The sequence below is a fragment of the Trematomus bernacchii genome, unplaced genomic scaffold, assembly GCF_902827165.1.
Source record: "Trematomus bernacchii unplaced genomic scaffold, fTreBer1.1, whole genome shotgun sequence".
NCBI lineage: Eukaryota > Metazoa > Chordata > Actinopteri > Perciformes > Nototheniidae > Trematomus > Trematomus bernacchii.
In genome coordinates, this window is record NW_022988050.1 from 13,588,189 (window position 1) to 13,604,422 (window position 16,234).

Here is a 16,234-nt window from a genome sequence, read left to right on the forward strand (position 1 = left end):
ATAAATATAAACCAACGATTATATATTGAGATGTATTATGCAGTGGCTCAGTCAGTAGGGGCTTGGACTGTGAGCCGTAGGGTCCCCGACCAGACCTAAATATGGAGTGTGGACTGCTACTTGGAGAGGTCCCAGTCCACCTCCTGGGCCCTGCCGTGGTGCCCTTGAGCAAGGCACCGGACAACCCCCCGGACCCCACTCCCATTGCTCCCCGGGTGCTTTACAATAGCTGCCCACTGCTCCTAGTACTAGATTCCTGGTATTAGGATGGGTTAAATGCAGAGAACAAATTTCACTGTGTGCTCTGCATGTGTGAACATTAAAGAGGGTTACATCCCTCCGATTCTATTCTATGTAAATAAATATAAACAACGTTATAAAATAAATCTAAAGAGTTCACATTTAATAGGGATGTTTACACATTTGCATCAGTAATTATGGTCAAATTATATAATATATAGGGCTGTCAGTCGATTAAAATATTTAATCGCGATTAATCGCATGATTGTCCATAGTTAATCGCGATTAATCGCACATTAATCGCACATTTTTTATCTGTTCTAAATGTACCTTAGAGGGATATTTTTCAAGTTTTGAATACTCTTATCAACATATGAGTGGACAACTATGCTTTATATGTTTCTTTATTATCATTTGAACAATGACAAATATTCTCATGAATATTAAACACAACCTCTGAACATTACAAATATTCGCCTCAATTCAACCTGGAACCTCTCATACAATAATACAAGTGTGTGTGTGTGTGTGTGTGTGTGGACTGTGATGGATCGTTGGCGCTATGTGCGGCTCATGGTATATATGCTCGAACGGGAGCTGCCTGGACGCTGCAATCATGTTGCGCGCACTATGCTGAGTGTGCTGACTTTTCGTACAATGTCCCACTGTCTGGCTACCTGCATAAAGTCAAGTGCTCGGCGCAGTTGTCGGCGAAATGTCGCTCCTCTGTTTTCATTGAAACAGCTCCATTAGCGCAGCTAGCTAGCACCAGATGCTAACAACAACACGTAAGGTGTGCCTCGCTCGCGAGTCGCGCCACACATACACACACCCTCCCGGTCCTCCCGATGGCCAGTCCGGGCCTGCCGGTGAGCGTGGAAGTGTGGTCTGCAACAAGCGGGCAGCAGGAGCGGGGCTGTCAGCATCAGCTTGTAGATGGTATTTTAAACTCGATGCGCTCTGAAACTACGGGTCGGCCGAGGACAAAAAATACACATGCGTTAATCGCGTTAAAATAATTAGTGGCGTTAATTTTTTTTTGCGTTAACGCGTTATTAACGCGTTAACTTGACAGCCCTAATAATATATTATTCTGAAATGGGCCATTCAGTTTAATGAGAAATGTGGTGCTTTTAAGTATACTTTGATGCTTATACTATTGTGATAAACACTGAGTACTTCCCCCACTGCACTCTACTTGAGTCTTCATACTTTACTCATGTATTTCTATTGCAGGCTACTGTATTTATGTCCCTCTAATATCAGAGGCTGATATCGCACTTTACTAATTAGAGGGAAACGGTACAAAAAAAACGAAAAGGAAACTTATTCTCTTTCGACCAACATTAAAATGCATTTTACACATTTGGGCATCAATATATACAACCCAAACAGGGACCACATGGATGCGAAGAATGCTTCAAATATAGCTATATTGTTGGCGTTTAGCTTATAATACTCCGCAACGCTTTAGTTGATTAACATTTCTGAATCGTCTTTTCAGTATTAAATAATTTTGATATTGTTATAATTTGACCTAAGAGCGATCCGGACACTTTTCCTTCTATAAATACACAAATGTCAAAGTTCAGTTGGTAATGCATGGCAATATTTGAATCATAAAATATCCCCATTTAGAGTAAAAGTTCACAAAAAATATAGTAGGGTTGAAAAAAATGTTTGCATTTTAATGGACACATTTTCAAGTTACAGTTGCAAGTATAGCAAAGCAACACCTCAGATACAGACAAGTGGGATACAATTGTCCAAGGTTAAGTACAAAATCTATCTAACATTTACTCAGTTCAATCCTTTTGGCCTGGAAAATATTTACTAGGGAAACAAAAAGTTTCTATTACTATTTGTTTAGGTCGAATTAAGGCATGACGTTATGCCATAACAATTTACTCTGTCAAAAATAAATAGTCCACTGTTTTGCAGAATCTCCCCATAAATGATGAACTTTAAAACCACTTACTAACAGGACAGATATGGATGTTATTTAAGTTCCAGTATTAGTGCTAAGAGAAGTAAATAACTCCAACTTTCCTAAAATGATGAAACCCCCACCCAAGCAGGTTATTCTAGGACCTTCTGAGAGAAGATGTACAATGTGTACGCATGTAAAAGTAGGAGTGAATACACAGCTTGAAGCAGTGATGATAAAACATCTACCACCAGGGACTGGTCGACACATCTGACCTTGTCATAAAAACATTTTAGTTTTCTGTCACACACTAACGGCGCCTAAAGGCTCGGGAGATTCTCCAAGCGTTGGGTTCCTCGTAGCGGTTGTACAGAGGCTCGAGGCGCTGTTGTTTCTTCTGCTTGCTGAGGCGCGTGGGATCTGACACTTTGAAGAAGGCTGGAGAAAACTCCACCAGCCAGCGGGGGTCGATGGTGGTCACCTCCCGCATGTACTCCTTGGTGGTCAGCACCAACTCATGGTACACAACCCTGAGGATAACAGAGGCAAGACGTCACATGGCCGTTTTCACATTTGGAAATACATTTAAAAAAATATGTATTTATTTCTTGCGTGACTAATACAAAAAGTTGATTCTTTTTTTGTCTTACCACTCAGGCTGGCGGTTGAACAGAGCACTGGAGGGGTGGATGTAAACAACTTGTTGGTCTATAAGGGTGCGGTAACCCTCCTGAGGATCCTTTTTGGCGGCGTTCCTGAAGAAGCCACTGCAGATGGCTTTCTGGACGCGGACTGTGGCTTTACCACAAGATACCACGTCCAGTTTATGTCTGAGGAGGGGAGAGCATGTTGGAGGTTCATGAGAAACAAGAGAGATTTTTTATCTAGTTTAGATTGTTCTTTTAGTTGAGATTTGTGTCCTTAGTTAGTGTAATATTTACTACAGATAGTGGATAAGCCCCTGGTAGTAGACAGAAGTACCAGCACAAAAGCTAAGTAATGTACTGCTGCGGATGGGGCAGCAGAGAAATGTCTATTAGCCACCTAAAAAATGTATTAAATAAAAGTGTGCGCTATATACAGCCCTTTCTGACAAGGAACAGAAGCCAATGTTTTTGCCCTCTTCAAAGCCACACAACTACTCTGACAAAAACTGTTATTTTTACTTGCAGAACACGGGAGTTATTGGTCCACTGAAATCGCTTACTTTGTGTTATTGTGTGGCTTTGGTGTATTTAAAAAGTGTAAGTAAAGGTTTCAACAAAGTCAAACATTAACATGTACAGAATAATCAGCTATAGCCAGCAACTCTTTTGATGTGCAAGGTCAAATTACAATTGTCAACAGTGTCTGGTGCCTTTGAAGAGAGAAAAGATAACGGCTTGAGTTACCCATTGCAAAGGTACATCAGAAATTAATTCTAAATATAGCCCTAATTTTTTTTAGGAGCAAAAATGTGCTGCTACCCCCCCACGTCTACAGTGGAACATTGCCAGGCTTCCCTGACAGTACTCATGTCTGTTCGTCCCGATTTTGGACATGAAAACCCCAAAACGTTCCTTTGATGATATTGAAGATTCACGTGTTAGCATGTATAGTGGTTCTACCAGTACTTCATACCTGTCCATGATACCCAGCATCTGCTTGCGGATGTCCTGGCCTCTGCGCAGGGAGCGAGCCTGGATGAAGTTCTCATAACACCAGGGGTTGGAGAACTTGTTGTTCTTCCAGGAGTTGTAGACAGCCAGCAGGGTCAGGTGGTCTCCCTCAGGCTGGTGAAACTTCGCCTTCTTCTGGTCAGCCAAGGCCTGCTTGTCCTTTAACGGATGAAACAGAGATACACTAAGTTATACATGATAAACATCAAGCTGTAGAGCATATATATTCTGTTTTAATATCCATTTACTATTTACAGGGTTCCTGCAGGTTTCCTCAAATGTAAGACTTTTTAAGACCACTTTGTAAGTAATTATGGGACGTATTTCTTCTTTCATAGCAATTTTCCTTCATACTTTCTTGCTGTGAAATGGGTCTTAAATTCTATTCAAAGTAAATGTATTCATGTTCAACATAAGAACGATGACTGAACATAACAGTACACTGAACTGTGTTAGCGTGTTAGACAAAAAAGTGTGTGTGTCTGTGTATGTGTATGTGTGTGGGTGTGTGTGTGTGAGTGAGTGACAAGAGCTATATTCAGAGCTCTGCTGCCTTCATGCTGTTGTATGATTGGCGTTTAGCTACGGTATTTAGCGTCCACAGCACCTCCGCTTTTAGGGTTGACGTAGACCCAAACGTCACCCGGAGGTCCCCCGATGTTGTTGTGGGAGCTGATGCACTAGCTAACGCTGCACTAGCTAACGCTGCACTTGCTAACGCTGCACTTGCTAACGCTGCACTTGCTAACGCTGCACTTGCTAACGCTGCACTAGCTAACGCTGCACTAGCTAACGCTGCACTAGCTAACGCTGCACTAGCTAACGCTGCACTAGCTAACGCTGCACTAGCTAACGCTGCACTAGCAAAAAAAAAAAGCTAATTTATTTTGCAAAAGGTGCAGCGGGCTTCAAACACGTTCCCCTCCACTGGTTTCAACCAAGCACTAAATTCGATGTTTTCCAACCAAATACGGTTGAACTTAAACTTCCCCATATTTATTTATAAGTAGATTTGAAGATACCAAGGTTTCTGACTGCCGCTAGCTGAAGCTTGGTTGGTTGCTAGGTTACTAGCTGGGTGTTCTCCGATAAGGGGCCGGGGGAAACAAAGTTAGTGATTACTGGTTCCATGTTGATTTATTTCAATACAAATTGTTGGGGGGAACTGAAAGGCTATTACTGTACTGGTTACTTTGCAGCCCGGACATTTCCCCCAAAACACATTTAGACGCGATCACAACACAGAAGTACCTTTCAAATCCGATCATTTTTAAAGACCTTCTAAATCATATTTAATACCTTCCTTCTTTTTTTGCTCATATTTAAGACTTTTTAAGGCCTTAAATTCTGATTATCAAATGTAAGACTTTTTAAGACCCCGCGGGAACCCTGTATTTATGAGAACCAGGGCCTTCATAAGAAACCTTCCGACACAGGTTAAATGATTTTATTTAAGCCAAAGACATACCTTAGGTCTGTAGAAGACGTTCTGCACAGACAGCATGGAGACGATGGTGAGCATCTCTTCACTGCAGCCCAGATGGACGGACATGATCAACATCTTACACAGCATGGGCTCCAGAGGAAACTCCGCCATCTAGAAGACAGATGCAGTACTAAAAATTAAATGAAGGGCAAAATAGACTGCACACTGATGCGTTATGTGTTTATTCAAACTACAAAGTGCACAAATGTGATTCGATGAAGATTTATTCTTTTCATCTTGGCAGCTGATGAAGCCACCAAGTAAAAGCATCCCTCACCCGTCTCCCCAGGCGTGTGAGTAGGCCTTCGTCATCCAGCGCTCCCAGAGTGTACAGCTGCTCCATGGCTGTGATCAGAGTCTCCATGGGAGGAGCGTCCATGAAGTCAAAGGACAGGAGGTCGTTGATGCCCATGGCCTGGAGAGGAAATATAAATACAAGAAGAGGGAAAACACAAATGTATTATGTTTTCGCTTTTAATTAAAACCTTAAGGGCTGAGAAAGTTGAAATGTGGTTTTTGAAGGCTGTTGCTTCACCAACTTGTATAAAAAAAAAGAGATATGCGTATTTTCTTTGATGAACACTTAAAACCATGATTACATAGATAAATGTTGAGGATGTGGAACATTTAATTTAGGAACCCAAAAAGTGGGAGTGACTTTATTTTCAAGTTAACTTCTGGCTTTACACAATATGCCCTGCTACATCCCTACTAAAGTGTTGCTTCACTGTTTATTAAAATCGATTCCATAAACACTTACATACATAATAAATGAAATGTGTAATATGATCAATGACACAATAAATGAAATACATTTAGAAAAAGTAAATTAAAAGAATGACCAGCTTCTAACCAGTGGAAGGAAAAGTAGTCAAACATTTATTTAAAATAAAAGGCAGTAAACTAAAAAAATAAACTTATTTTCCATCTCCAAGACTACACAAAGATTACATTTTGTTTAGGGTTCAAAGTAAGAATAACATGTTGGCTGCAGAATGACTGCTTACCTTCAGAGAGAGCACAGTACTGGCCAAGTTGGTTCTCTGGATCTCCGGCACGTTGGTGGTCAGCATCTCGTCCCTGTAGGCCCTCTCAGTGTAGAGCCTGTAGGTCTTCCCGGGGCCCGTCCTGCCGGCTCGACCCGCCCTCTGCTTGGCCTGCGCCTGGAAAATACATTTTTTAAAAAACAATTCAGTAAGATCGCCAATTGCTTCAATTACATTTGCTGAATAGCAGAACACATTTAGCTTTCCTCCCCAGCAATATCAAGTACATCATAGATATATATTGTCACCTGTGAGATGGGTGTCACCACCAGCTGGTCGATGCCGGTCTTTGAGTTGTACACTTTCTGCTTCACAAAGCCAGGATCCACCACGTAGTAGATTCCATCGATGGTCAGAGATGTCTCTGCAATGTTTGTGGCAATGACCACCTAAGGGGAGACAAAAGGATTATTCCACATTCTGGGAAAACACAGAAAGTAGCACATAAGATAGTAGATCCAAAATTCCAATGCGTTTTTAAATGTTACTGTTGAATAAAAGACACCTTTCTGCTGCCGGGGGGTGCGGGGTCAAAGATCCTGGTCTGCATCTCACTGGGCAGGGCAGAATAAACTGGCAGAATGATCAGTTCAGGAACATCAGGACCTAGGGACTTCATTCTCTCGTACAGGATCTCACAAGCAGTGTCGATCTCTTCCTGTCCCGTCAGAAACACCAGGACGTCACCTGGATAAAGAACAGGGAGAAAGTTGGATTATGACATGGACTAGGTCTACCTGGTTTAAAGAACATGTACGTTTTAAAGATTTTTTAAAATCATACCTGGAGGTTCAGTCAGATGGATCTGCATGACAGTGATGAGACTGGCATCCAGGTAGTCCGTCTCAGGCTCTTTAGTGTAGAGAACCTCCACTGGGTAAGTTCTTCCTGGGATGGTGAAGATGGGCGCTTCATAGAAATACTGAGAGAACTTCACGGCGTCCAGTGTGGCTGATGTTACGATCAGCTTCATGTCTGTGCGTTTCATTACAGTCTGAGAAGGACAAGAAACACTCAGCATCTTCTTTACTTACGTCTACCCCAAAGTACCCCAAACGTCTCTATTCTCATGTGGCTTACCTTCTTGAGCAAACCAAAAAGCACATCAGTGTGGATTGTCCTCTCGTGAGCTTCGTCCAACATGATGATGGCGTACTGGCCCAGCTCAGAATCGATGAGACACTCTCTCAGCAGCATACCGTCCGTCATGTACTTGATGACCGTCTCAGGGCTGGTGCAGTCCTCGAAACGGATGGTGTAACCTACCTGGAACAAAAGAAGAATTATATTAGCCTCGTTTAGATTCATTTAACAAATATAAAATATAGGTCAATGCTGCTTTTATTATATTCAAAGCTTCATTTGAGATTGAATGTCTGTCATCAAAATTCACCTAAAACCTTTTTTTTTATTTGAATAAATGAATATGAAAGAGGCTCGATAGTGTGTAGATACTTTAAGGACTAAAAGTAATTAACTGTAATAGTGCTAGAGCCTTTATTGATGGTGCTTGTAAGATTGTTGCTACATTAATATAAATATGTATTTACCAAACACTACATACAAAAACGAGTTAAAGGTAGGGTAGGTAAGAATGGAGAAACCAGCTCGAGTGCGCTAGAATTTGAAAGTACACAACTGGAAAAAATCTGCCCCTTCCTTCAGACTTCCTTACAGAGCCCCTCCTCCAACACACACAAACGCGCACATGACCAATGAGGGCACGAGAAACGTTGGTGCACGAGATGGAAGGCTGACAGGCAGGTAGGCCATCCAGTTACTTTAGCCGGGCCGTGCTTTTTACAGCACCACGGCTTCCACAGATGACATTTTTTTATGTATTTATTGTCAAAGCATTTAATATATTCATTGCTATCGGGATGTTAAGAGCATTCCATGGAATATAACAAAAATGTAAGCACAATTTTTTTTAATCAACGAAGCCTCAAATTATTCGGTTCAGCCATGCAAATAAAAAATGCTATCAGCATAATTACCAAATAACACAAAGAAATGTAGGATCACTGACCTCTTGTCCTAGACAGCAGCCATACTCCTCAGAGACCCTCTTGGCCACGGACATGGCGGCCACACGACGGGGCTGTGTGCAGCCGATCTTCCCCCTGGTGGTGTAGCCGGCCTCCGCCAGGTACTGAGTGATCTGCGTGGTCTTACCGGACCCTGTCTCTCCAATCACAATCAGGATCTGGTTGTCATGAACAGCCTGTGGCAGATTTTTTTAAAAGCAGTACATTTTAAAAGCTAGCCCTTGAATTGCTGTTATCCCTTTCCCCCGACATTTGATATTGAGAAAAGAACACACATTTCTGTAGGGATTGTTCACAGTTCAGCAGCAAATCAAACTAAATTAAAGATATCTGCTAATATGCATTTAGCAGATGTTTCCATTCAACACTTGTCAAAGTATGAACGTACTTGAGCATCAACATCTGCTTGATAAATGACAACCACATTTTCAACAGAACCTAAATCAGTCTGAATTATGAACTCCCATGTGAATCTTTCAATTACATTTTGGAAAAGTCTCCCTTTAGGTTTATATTTTAAGACTAGGACCAACCTGAATGAGCTGCTCCTTCAGCTTGTAGATGGGCAGACTCTCCCTCTGCTCCAGGATGGACATCGCGGTCTTCTTACCATAGGAGGCCTTGTTGCCTCCAAAGGCATGCTTCTTCCACTCTGGGATGTCGTTAGGCATCATGCCAATACCTCTCATGTTAGCTGCAATCTGCCTGCCGTCAACTGGGAAAGAGGAACATAATTGTGATTGATAATGATGAAAACTTGTTGGTTTGTTGTAAGTGAAAAGGATAAGCGGTCATATCAAGGGTGTGTACCAATTTATACACTGATGTTTTTGTATCACTTTTGCGCCTGGCGACCATTTACTTCGTCGCCTTCTTTGTTCACAGGAGGCATGCAAGAATAACTTTAACACTGTAGCTACATCACTGCCAGATCTGCATGGTTATGGCAGGAAAATGCCCACTATTGGAAACAGTGTGGACCACCTGGGGCCATGGAGGGGATACAAGGACCACGAAGCATGGCATGATCATTCCATCCGGCCAGATATGGGTCTGCAGGAAGCCAGATAGCATCTCCAGCCCTGGCAGGCCTGAGGGCTGCTGCCTGCCATGAGGCAACGTCTCATTTCTGACACAGACCGGGCTGGGGTTTTAATAAAGAGGGGCAAAGATAAAACTGAAGACATTTCTTTTATCTTTGCTTTTAACACACTCAGATATTGTTTGGATATAAATAAAAACTTAAATAGATCTAAAGACAGAGGTTAAAATTATCAATATGCTAATCTCAAGCTGTTTTTTTTATTGCATACACTGTTTGATGAATCACACTTCAGCCTCAACATCTGTGAGGTAGAAATAACTTAATGTGCACATCTAATGGATTTCTTACCGTCTGGCAGCGGGTCTACCCAATGTTTATTCAGCCCCATGGGGATGGAGTCCATCTCTGCCTCCCGCGCCGCCTGCTTCAGCTCCCGCCTCTCCTTAGCCAGAGCGCTCTGCATCATGGCCGCTTGAGACAGAGAGCCATCTGGATTCTACGGGGGGAGGGAAACAATTTCATTTGGTTAAGCCATCAAAGCTATGTACATTTAAAGTCACTGCAAATGTTGCTGTTTTAAAAGCTCACACGTCCGATAAATGACGCTGAACAGTAAAAAGCAGGTCTAAATGTAAGGCCCCGTTTACACGGAGACGGAACGGGTGTTATCCGCTACAGTTCTCCATCGTATGGACGGTTCGTTCACACAGCGGCGTGCGTTGAAAGCTTCACCATTCACTTTGAATGGGGCGACGTCACTTTTCGCTGCATTGTGGGAAGCGAAGCGGAGCTTTGCTGGCGTGGCTCGCTGCAAAAGTTGAGCAATGTTCAACTTTTGAAGCCTCTGCAGAAGCGTCAGCCAATCGAATCATATGCCAGTACAAGCTCTAGCCAATCAAACCGCTGCTCGTGTGTCAGGGGCGGGAGATTCATGTGATTGGTTGTTGGTCGAATTTCAGACACGCCCGCCGGCAAGCTTCAACGCACGCCGCTGTGTGGACGGGCCGTAACAGTCTGATCTCTGTGTATTTAGCAAGACGTGTGATAATATGTTCTGCATAGGCCGTACCTTGACAATCTTGACAGGGCTCATGTCCATGCTCTGCTTGGTGTGTCCCCTCAGGAATGGGGGTTCTTCTTCAACCAGCTCAATTTCCAAATCTTCATCTGAATGGCAGAGAACAAGGTCAATGTAAGAGGAGTCAACTCATCAAAAGTTATTATTCATAAAGTTAAATAGAGGTCTGGGAGTGTGCATCCATGCTAGTCTCCGAGAGGCTTTCCTTAGGCACAGTGATGCTATGAGCTAAACGATAACAGTGGCATGCTAACATTCTGAGGTATACCTTTATTTGTATTTAGTGTGTTAGCATGCCAACACAAAGCCCAATTGGGAATGGGAATATTATTAGTTTGGCAGGTAATTGGTCATAAACCAAAGTATTGGACGGATTAAAATGTGATTGGGGCTACATGAAAAGTTAAGGGATTATTTATTCTCTAGGTATCCCCAGTGTTTCTAACCAATTTAATGGAAATCCACCTAAGAGCGGTTAACATATTTAAATCCGGACCAAAGAGGTGGACAAACAATGCTAACGTTAATAACAGAGAATTCTAGATGATATACCCTGATCAAATATTTAAGAGGAAGCATGCACAATATTCATGTCAAAATCTTTTAAACTTTTGTACAGCTTCAAAAAGGCACTTAACAGTCATTTATTTTATACAAGATAAGCCCCGTTTGTTTTCTTTAAATAAAAAAAAAACACATTTAAAAAAGGATGTTTCTAATGTGTTGGATAAAAAAACAAGAACTTCCTTACCCTCTTCATCATCAACTTTAGGAAGAATTCCTGTCTCGTCATCAAAATCAGGGAACTCTTCTTTAGACAAGACATTGGCAGCAATCATCTGAGAGCAAAAAACAAGAACAATTATTAGCATGTGATGAAAATGAGCAAAGGTTCAGGTTATTTTCAGCTCCTTTAACTTGGTGTGTGCAGAAATCCTTAGTGTATAGAGCCACCTGTTTGATCTCCCACTTCTCCGGGTCAGAGATCTTGGTGAGCCTCTTGCGCTCCAGGGTGTCGTCCTGCTCCATTTCGGGGACGTGGCCCAGGTTCAGGTTCAGGTTGCTCGGCCGGTCGGGGTTCCTCATTGAGATCTCATCCCCTCCATCAGGGCCCACATTCCTCCTCCTGTTGGGGTTCAGGTCTTCTCCTGTCTCCTGGTCCACATCCTGGCAAAAAAGTAAAACATTAGGCTATTGACATAATGAAAATGCAGGGAGACACCAGTCCTGCCTGTGAGGAGATCCTCTGATGATAAAACATAATGATTCCCAATATCCTCTCCAGATATCTCATTTAAAAAAAAAAAACTATTCGGAGCGGCTTAATCGCTCATTTAAATGATAATGACTTTCTGGCTCCAACAATTACCTACTCTGACACAAATGCAATATCAGATTCAATTAAAAAACAAATCTATTAAGAAGCAATGCTGGTATCAAGATCTACATTTTCAAACACAAAGAAATCTAAACATTTGGGCTGTCAGTCGATTAAAATATTTAATCGCATGATGTCCATCGCAATCGCAAATTAATCGAACATTTTTTATCTGTTCTAAATGTACCTTAGAGGAATTTTTTCAAGTTTTTAATACTCTTATCAACATATGAGTGGACAAATATGCTTTATGCAAATGTTTGTTTATTATCATTGGAACAATGACAAATATTCTCCTGAATATTTTCAATATAACAACCTGGAACCTCTCTCTCTCTCTCTCTTACACTCTCTCCCAACCCCGTCTACTTCTTTGCACTGAGCCAGTTGCTCAAACAGACAAGCCTGTTTACAGTTGTCGGCGAAATGCCGCTCCTCTGTCTTCATCTTCAGTCAAAGCATGAGACTGAAGTTCCCACTGTGGGTCAAAATAATGTGATGTGCAGTCGACACGTTGGATGCGATCCGAATTATCTAACGCAGCCCCTCATCCTCCACAATGTTAAGCTGTAGCCACCCATTTAGCTATCGCTGTTGTTGTCCAGGCGTCTCCCTGGCAAACTTTCAAGCGTGGTCTGCCGCAAGCGAGCGGCAGGAGCGAGGCTGTCGGCATCAGCTGTGTGATTGGCTTGCTGTTTAAAACACCTTTTTTTGTATCCATATCTCTCGCTAGAATCTCCCACCATCCAACTAACAACAACAACAACGTCAAGCCTTTGGACTCTGAAACTACGGGGCGGGCCGAGGACAAATACACATGCGTTAATCGCACGTTAAAATAATTAGTGGCGTGAAGAAAAAAATGTGTGTTAACTTGACAGCCCTACTAAAAATATTCATTTAGTATTCTCCAGACACACAGTTCAATCCATTTATCCTACCTGTGCTTACGATTAACAGATTTCAGTTTCATAATTTGTGGTGCGTTCTTCTTACCTTCATACTAAGGCTGGTCTTGGAGCCGGTGAATGAGAGCACCTTGATCTTGACTCTTTGGCCTTTGCTGACAACATCAGCAACGTTGGCCACACGGCCCTCTCGGCGCAGCTCGGAGATATGGACCAAACCCTCCCATCGTTTCCTGCATACAAGGAAACACATGATTGACTTTAATAGAAGAATTTACAGATTGAAATATGCAGCAGCTTCCTGATATCTTATGGTAGATCTTACATCATGGAACGCATATGCAAACAGAGCACAGATCTGAGCAGTTGCAATATATTTACAGAATTAATTGCAGGGAGGTAGCCAGTAAATTGAGCTGCCACCTGAGATTAAAAAGTCAATGTTGCACTCTGGAGACTTTATACTAACCTTAGTCCCTCCAGCTGAACAAAGCATCCAAACTGCATGATACTGGTGATTTTGCCGTTGTATATGTCACCGACAGAAGGCTCCTCAGGTGGTGGGCGGTCCACGTGTTTGTCTTGCCAGCGCTCAGAGTCTTTGTCTTTGTCTTTGTCTTGGTCTTTCTTGGGACTAGGTGAGCGCTCAGACCTGCGGACAGATTTGTCTCTTCTTTTTCCACGATCTCCATCTCTATCTCGGTGGCGATCGTGGTCTCTGGAGTGCGACCTGGACCTTGAGCGATGCCGTCTCTTCCTGTCCCGATCCCGGTCTCTGTCGTGATCCCGGTCTCTGTCGTGATCCCGGTCTCTGTCGTGATCCCGGTCTCTGTCGTGATCCCGGTCTCTGTCTCTGTGTCTGTCCCGGTCTCTGCTTCTGCTGCGACTTCGGCTTTGGCGTCTGCTCTTATCTGACCTGCAAAACAAAGTATGAAATGTTAAAAAAAATAGAGATCACAAGCCACTATAACATGTCATTAAAAAGTTGAAATCACACGATGAATGCGATAGTATAGATGGTGGATGTTGCGTTTTGTTTTCTAGACTTAAAGCAACATGTACAATCTCCATTTCAAAACATTTCACACTTCCAAATGTGACCCGTGTCCTCGGTCGTCTCACCTGCTCTTGCTGCTTTTGGTGTCTGTTCCACTCACACTGGGCATAAACATCTCCAGCTCTTTCATGACATCAGCAGCTACTTTCACATCATCTTCGTCAAGTATCTTCTAAGAAAGTCAATTAAACAAAAAACAATTAGCATCACAGAGGCATTACATTTCACCAGTTTACATATTTTTTCAGTTTTCCATTGTAATTAATTGTATTTACAGTTAATGGCATATAGGCGGTGAACACACACACGGCAGAATAGTGTGATGTTCAGTCGTTTATAATTATAAACATGTTGCACAGCATAAATAGTAATAGTGGGATTACAAATCAAAAAGTTATACCTCGTAAAATAATGTGTTGGAGTAACGTACCTTTACCACTGGCTCATTTGCTCTACACAACGCAGGAAACAGCTCTTTCAGCTTGTCCTTTTCTGTCTTCGGCTTGGCCAAAGCTTCAGTTGCTGAAAATTAAACGTTATTCATTAATTGTATTGTGGATTATAGGCAAGGGAGAAATACATAAAGGTTTTTCAATATAGCATTGTACAAGGGAAGTACACACATGTAGCTATATATTAAAACAATGTGAACAAGATGTAAGTGAATGATACACATTATTCTTGATTAGATGGTATAAATAAATGTACCCCTATTTGGCAGAGAAACTATTACCTTACACGGACTATTTGACTTTGTTATGTGTATGTTTACTAAAATGTTGCTTTTTCGAGGTCAGTTGATGTATTTGACTACAGCAAATTGATACATCAGCTATTGAATATAAATATTGGCAACTTTGTTCAGCTTGTTGCCAACGTGTAATGTATTGCATGTCAGGTGTGGACGTCAGGAAGATTTGGGTATCCTTTAAGAAAAAAAGAATAGATTACATAACCTCACCTTTACTCATAGATGCTTTCGATGGAGGACGCATTGTCTGGATGAGCCTGAGCAAATTACCGATGAGAGAATCCTACAATGAACACAACAAAAACGGGAACCAACCCGATTAGTTACCACGTACAAGTTGGCTAGCGCTGGATATCTATGTTAGCTTACAACGTGTAATGACTGTTAGCTTAACTTACTGTGAATTCGGCTCCATTTTGGAGCAAAAGAGCTTTAAAGCCATCGAACACCGGCTGTTTTTCAGCAAGGTCGATGACAAATTCAGCTGCGAAAAAATGACAACAATTGACAAATGAACAAGTTAACAGTGAAGATAGCCAACTCCACTAAAAGTAAATTATCACAATGGTAGTTTGCTGCTAAAAGCCCACTTCAAGTTACGGTTTACGTGGCAAGAGTCCCGAACCTATAAACGAATATTGGAATACAAGCCAGTGTACAGTTTAATGACAACAAGGTTGCTAGCTAACAACAGCTAGCTAGTTAGCGTCAGGTAGCTAGTGGGTTAGCGGGAATAGTTCGTTTGGAGCCCAAAATACTCACCTAAATCTTTATCACTTATCCCCAAATGGTTGTCAAGCTCCGTGCAGACCTTGGACACCAACGACAAATATTCAAGCTGCGAAAGCTCGTCAACTCCCCCGTCTGCCATTCTCCACGAGTCTTGTTTTGTTCAGAGTGGGAAGACGCCAGCAGACATATTGGAACTGGGCAACTTCCACTTCCGTCTGCTTTTACGTCAAGTACGTAGGGGTTGCCAGTTATGCTCCATTATCCCTTACTTGCCGCACGATGGCGCTAACATTCCTAACAATGAGCATTATCACCACTAGGGATGTCACGTGTAGGGTGTTTACTATGAAACATCAATGTGTCATTTGTGTTTTGGCAGCTGCAGTAAATATGTGTTTTATGAGGTTCAACACAAAGTGAAATAAAAATCAGTGTGTTTTCTTCTTCTTATTATGCTCAAGGGCCTTGTATTCTGAATTGTACAAGGCTTTTACCTAACAAATGTAATAATTTATGTTATGTTCTGAAGGTCTACAGATCCACCACAACCCTTGGGATGCATAGCACACGCTCATTTTAGTCTAGCGTATCCTTATTACCTCATTTTTTTATAGTGCAATGAAGATTTTATTGAAGATATTTTAGACGTTTAAAAAGTATGTTGCTAATTCCATTTTCTTATTTTTAATTGTTCATATCTGATTGTTAGCTAGTGGAATTGAAAAACTCTTCATGTTAAAGTCTCAAGTCCACAAAAGTCCAAAGTCAAGCACCACAACAAGTCCCAAGTCCTAAAACAGTCATTATGCAATATTCACCAATTTTGACCATCACCTGATGGTGATGGTCAATTGAGGCACAATTGTGCCTCAATATGCCG

The 16,234-nt window shown here is 41.9% G+C and overlaps 1 protein-coding gene across 1 annotated transcript; it reads right to left on the reverse strand.

The window, feature by feature from the left end:
* Positions 1 to 1,902: 1,902 nt before the first annotated feature.
* On the reverse strand, positions 1,903 to 15,568 carry LOC117473489 (ATP-dependent RNA helicase DHX8). Its single transcript, XM_034119079.1, has 23 exons — positions 15,385 to 15,568; positions 15,021 to 15,106; positions 14,833 to 14,905; positions 14,302 to 14,393; positions 13,937 to 14,043; positions 13,284 to 13,730; positions 12,903 to 13,047; positions 11,483 to 11,695; positions 11,280 to 11,367; positions 10,520 to 10,617; positions 9,799 to 9,946; positions 8,939 to 9,120; positions 8,387 to 8,581; positions 7,438 to 7,623; positions 7,141 to 7,351; positions 6,863 to 7,044; positions 6,606 to 6,746; positions 6,319 to 6,474; positions 5,589 to 5,726; positions 5,294 to 5,422; positions 3,788 to 3,984; positions 2,818 to 2,997; positions 1,903 to 2,697 (listed from the first exon to the last, which is right to left on the reverse strand). Exons 1-23 carry the CDS (start codon positions 15,491 to 15,493, stop codon positions 2,478 to 2,480), a joined length of 3,723 nt encoding a protein of 1,240 aa, XP_033974970.1. The 5' UTR covers positions 15,494 to 15,568; the 3' UTR covers positions 1,903 to 2,477.
* Between the last annotated feature and the right edge of the window lie 666 nt (positions 15,569 to 16,234).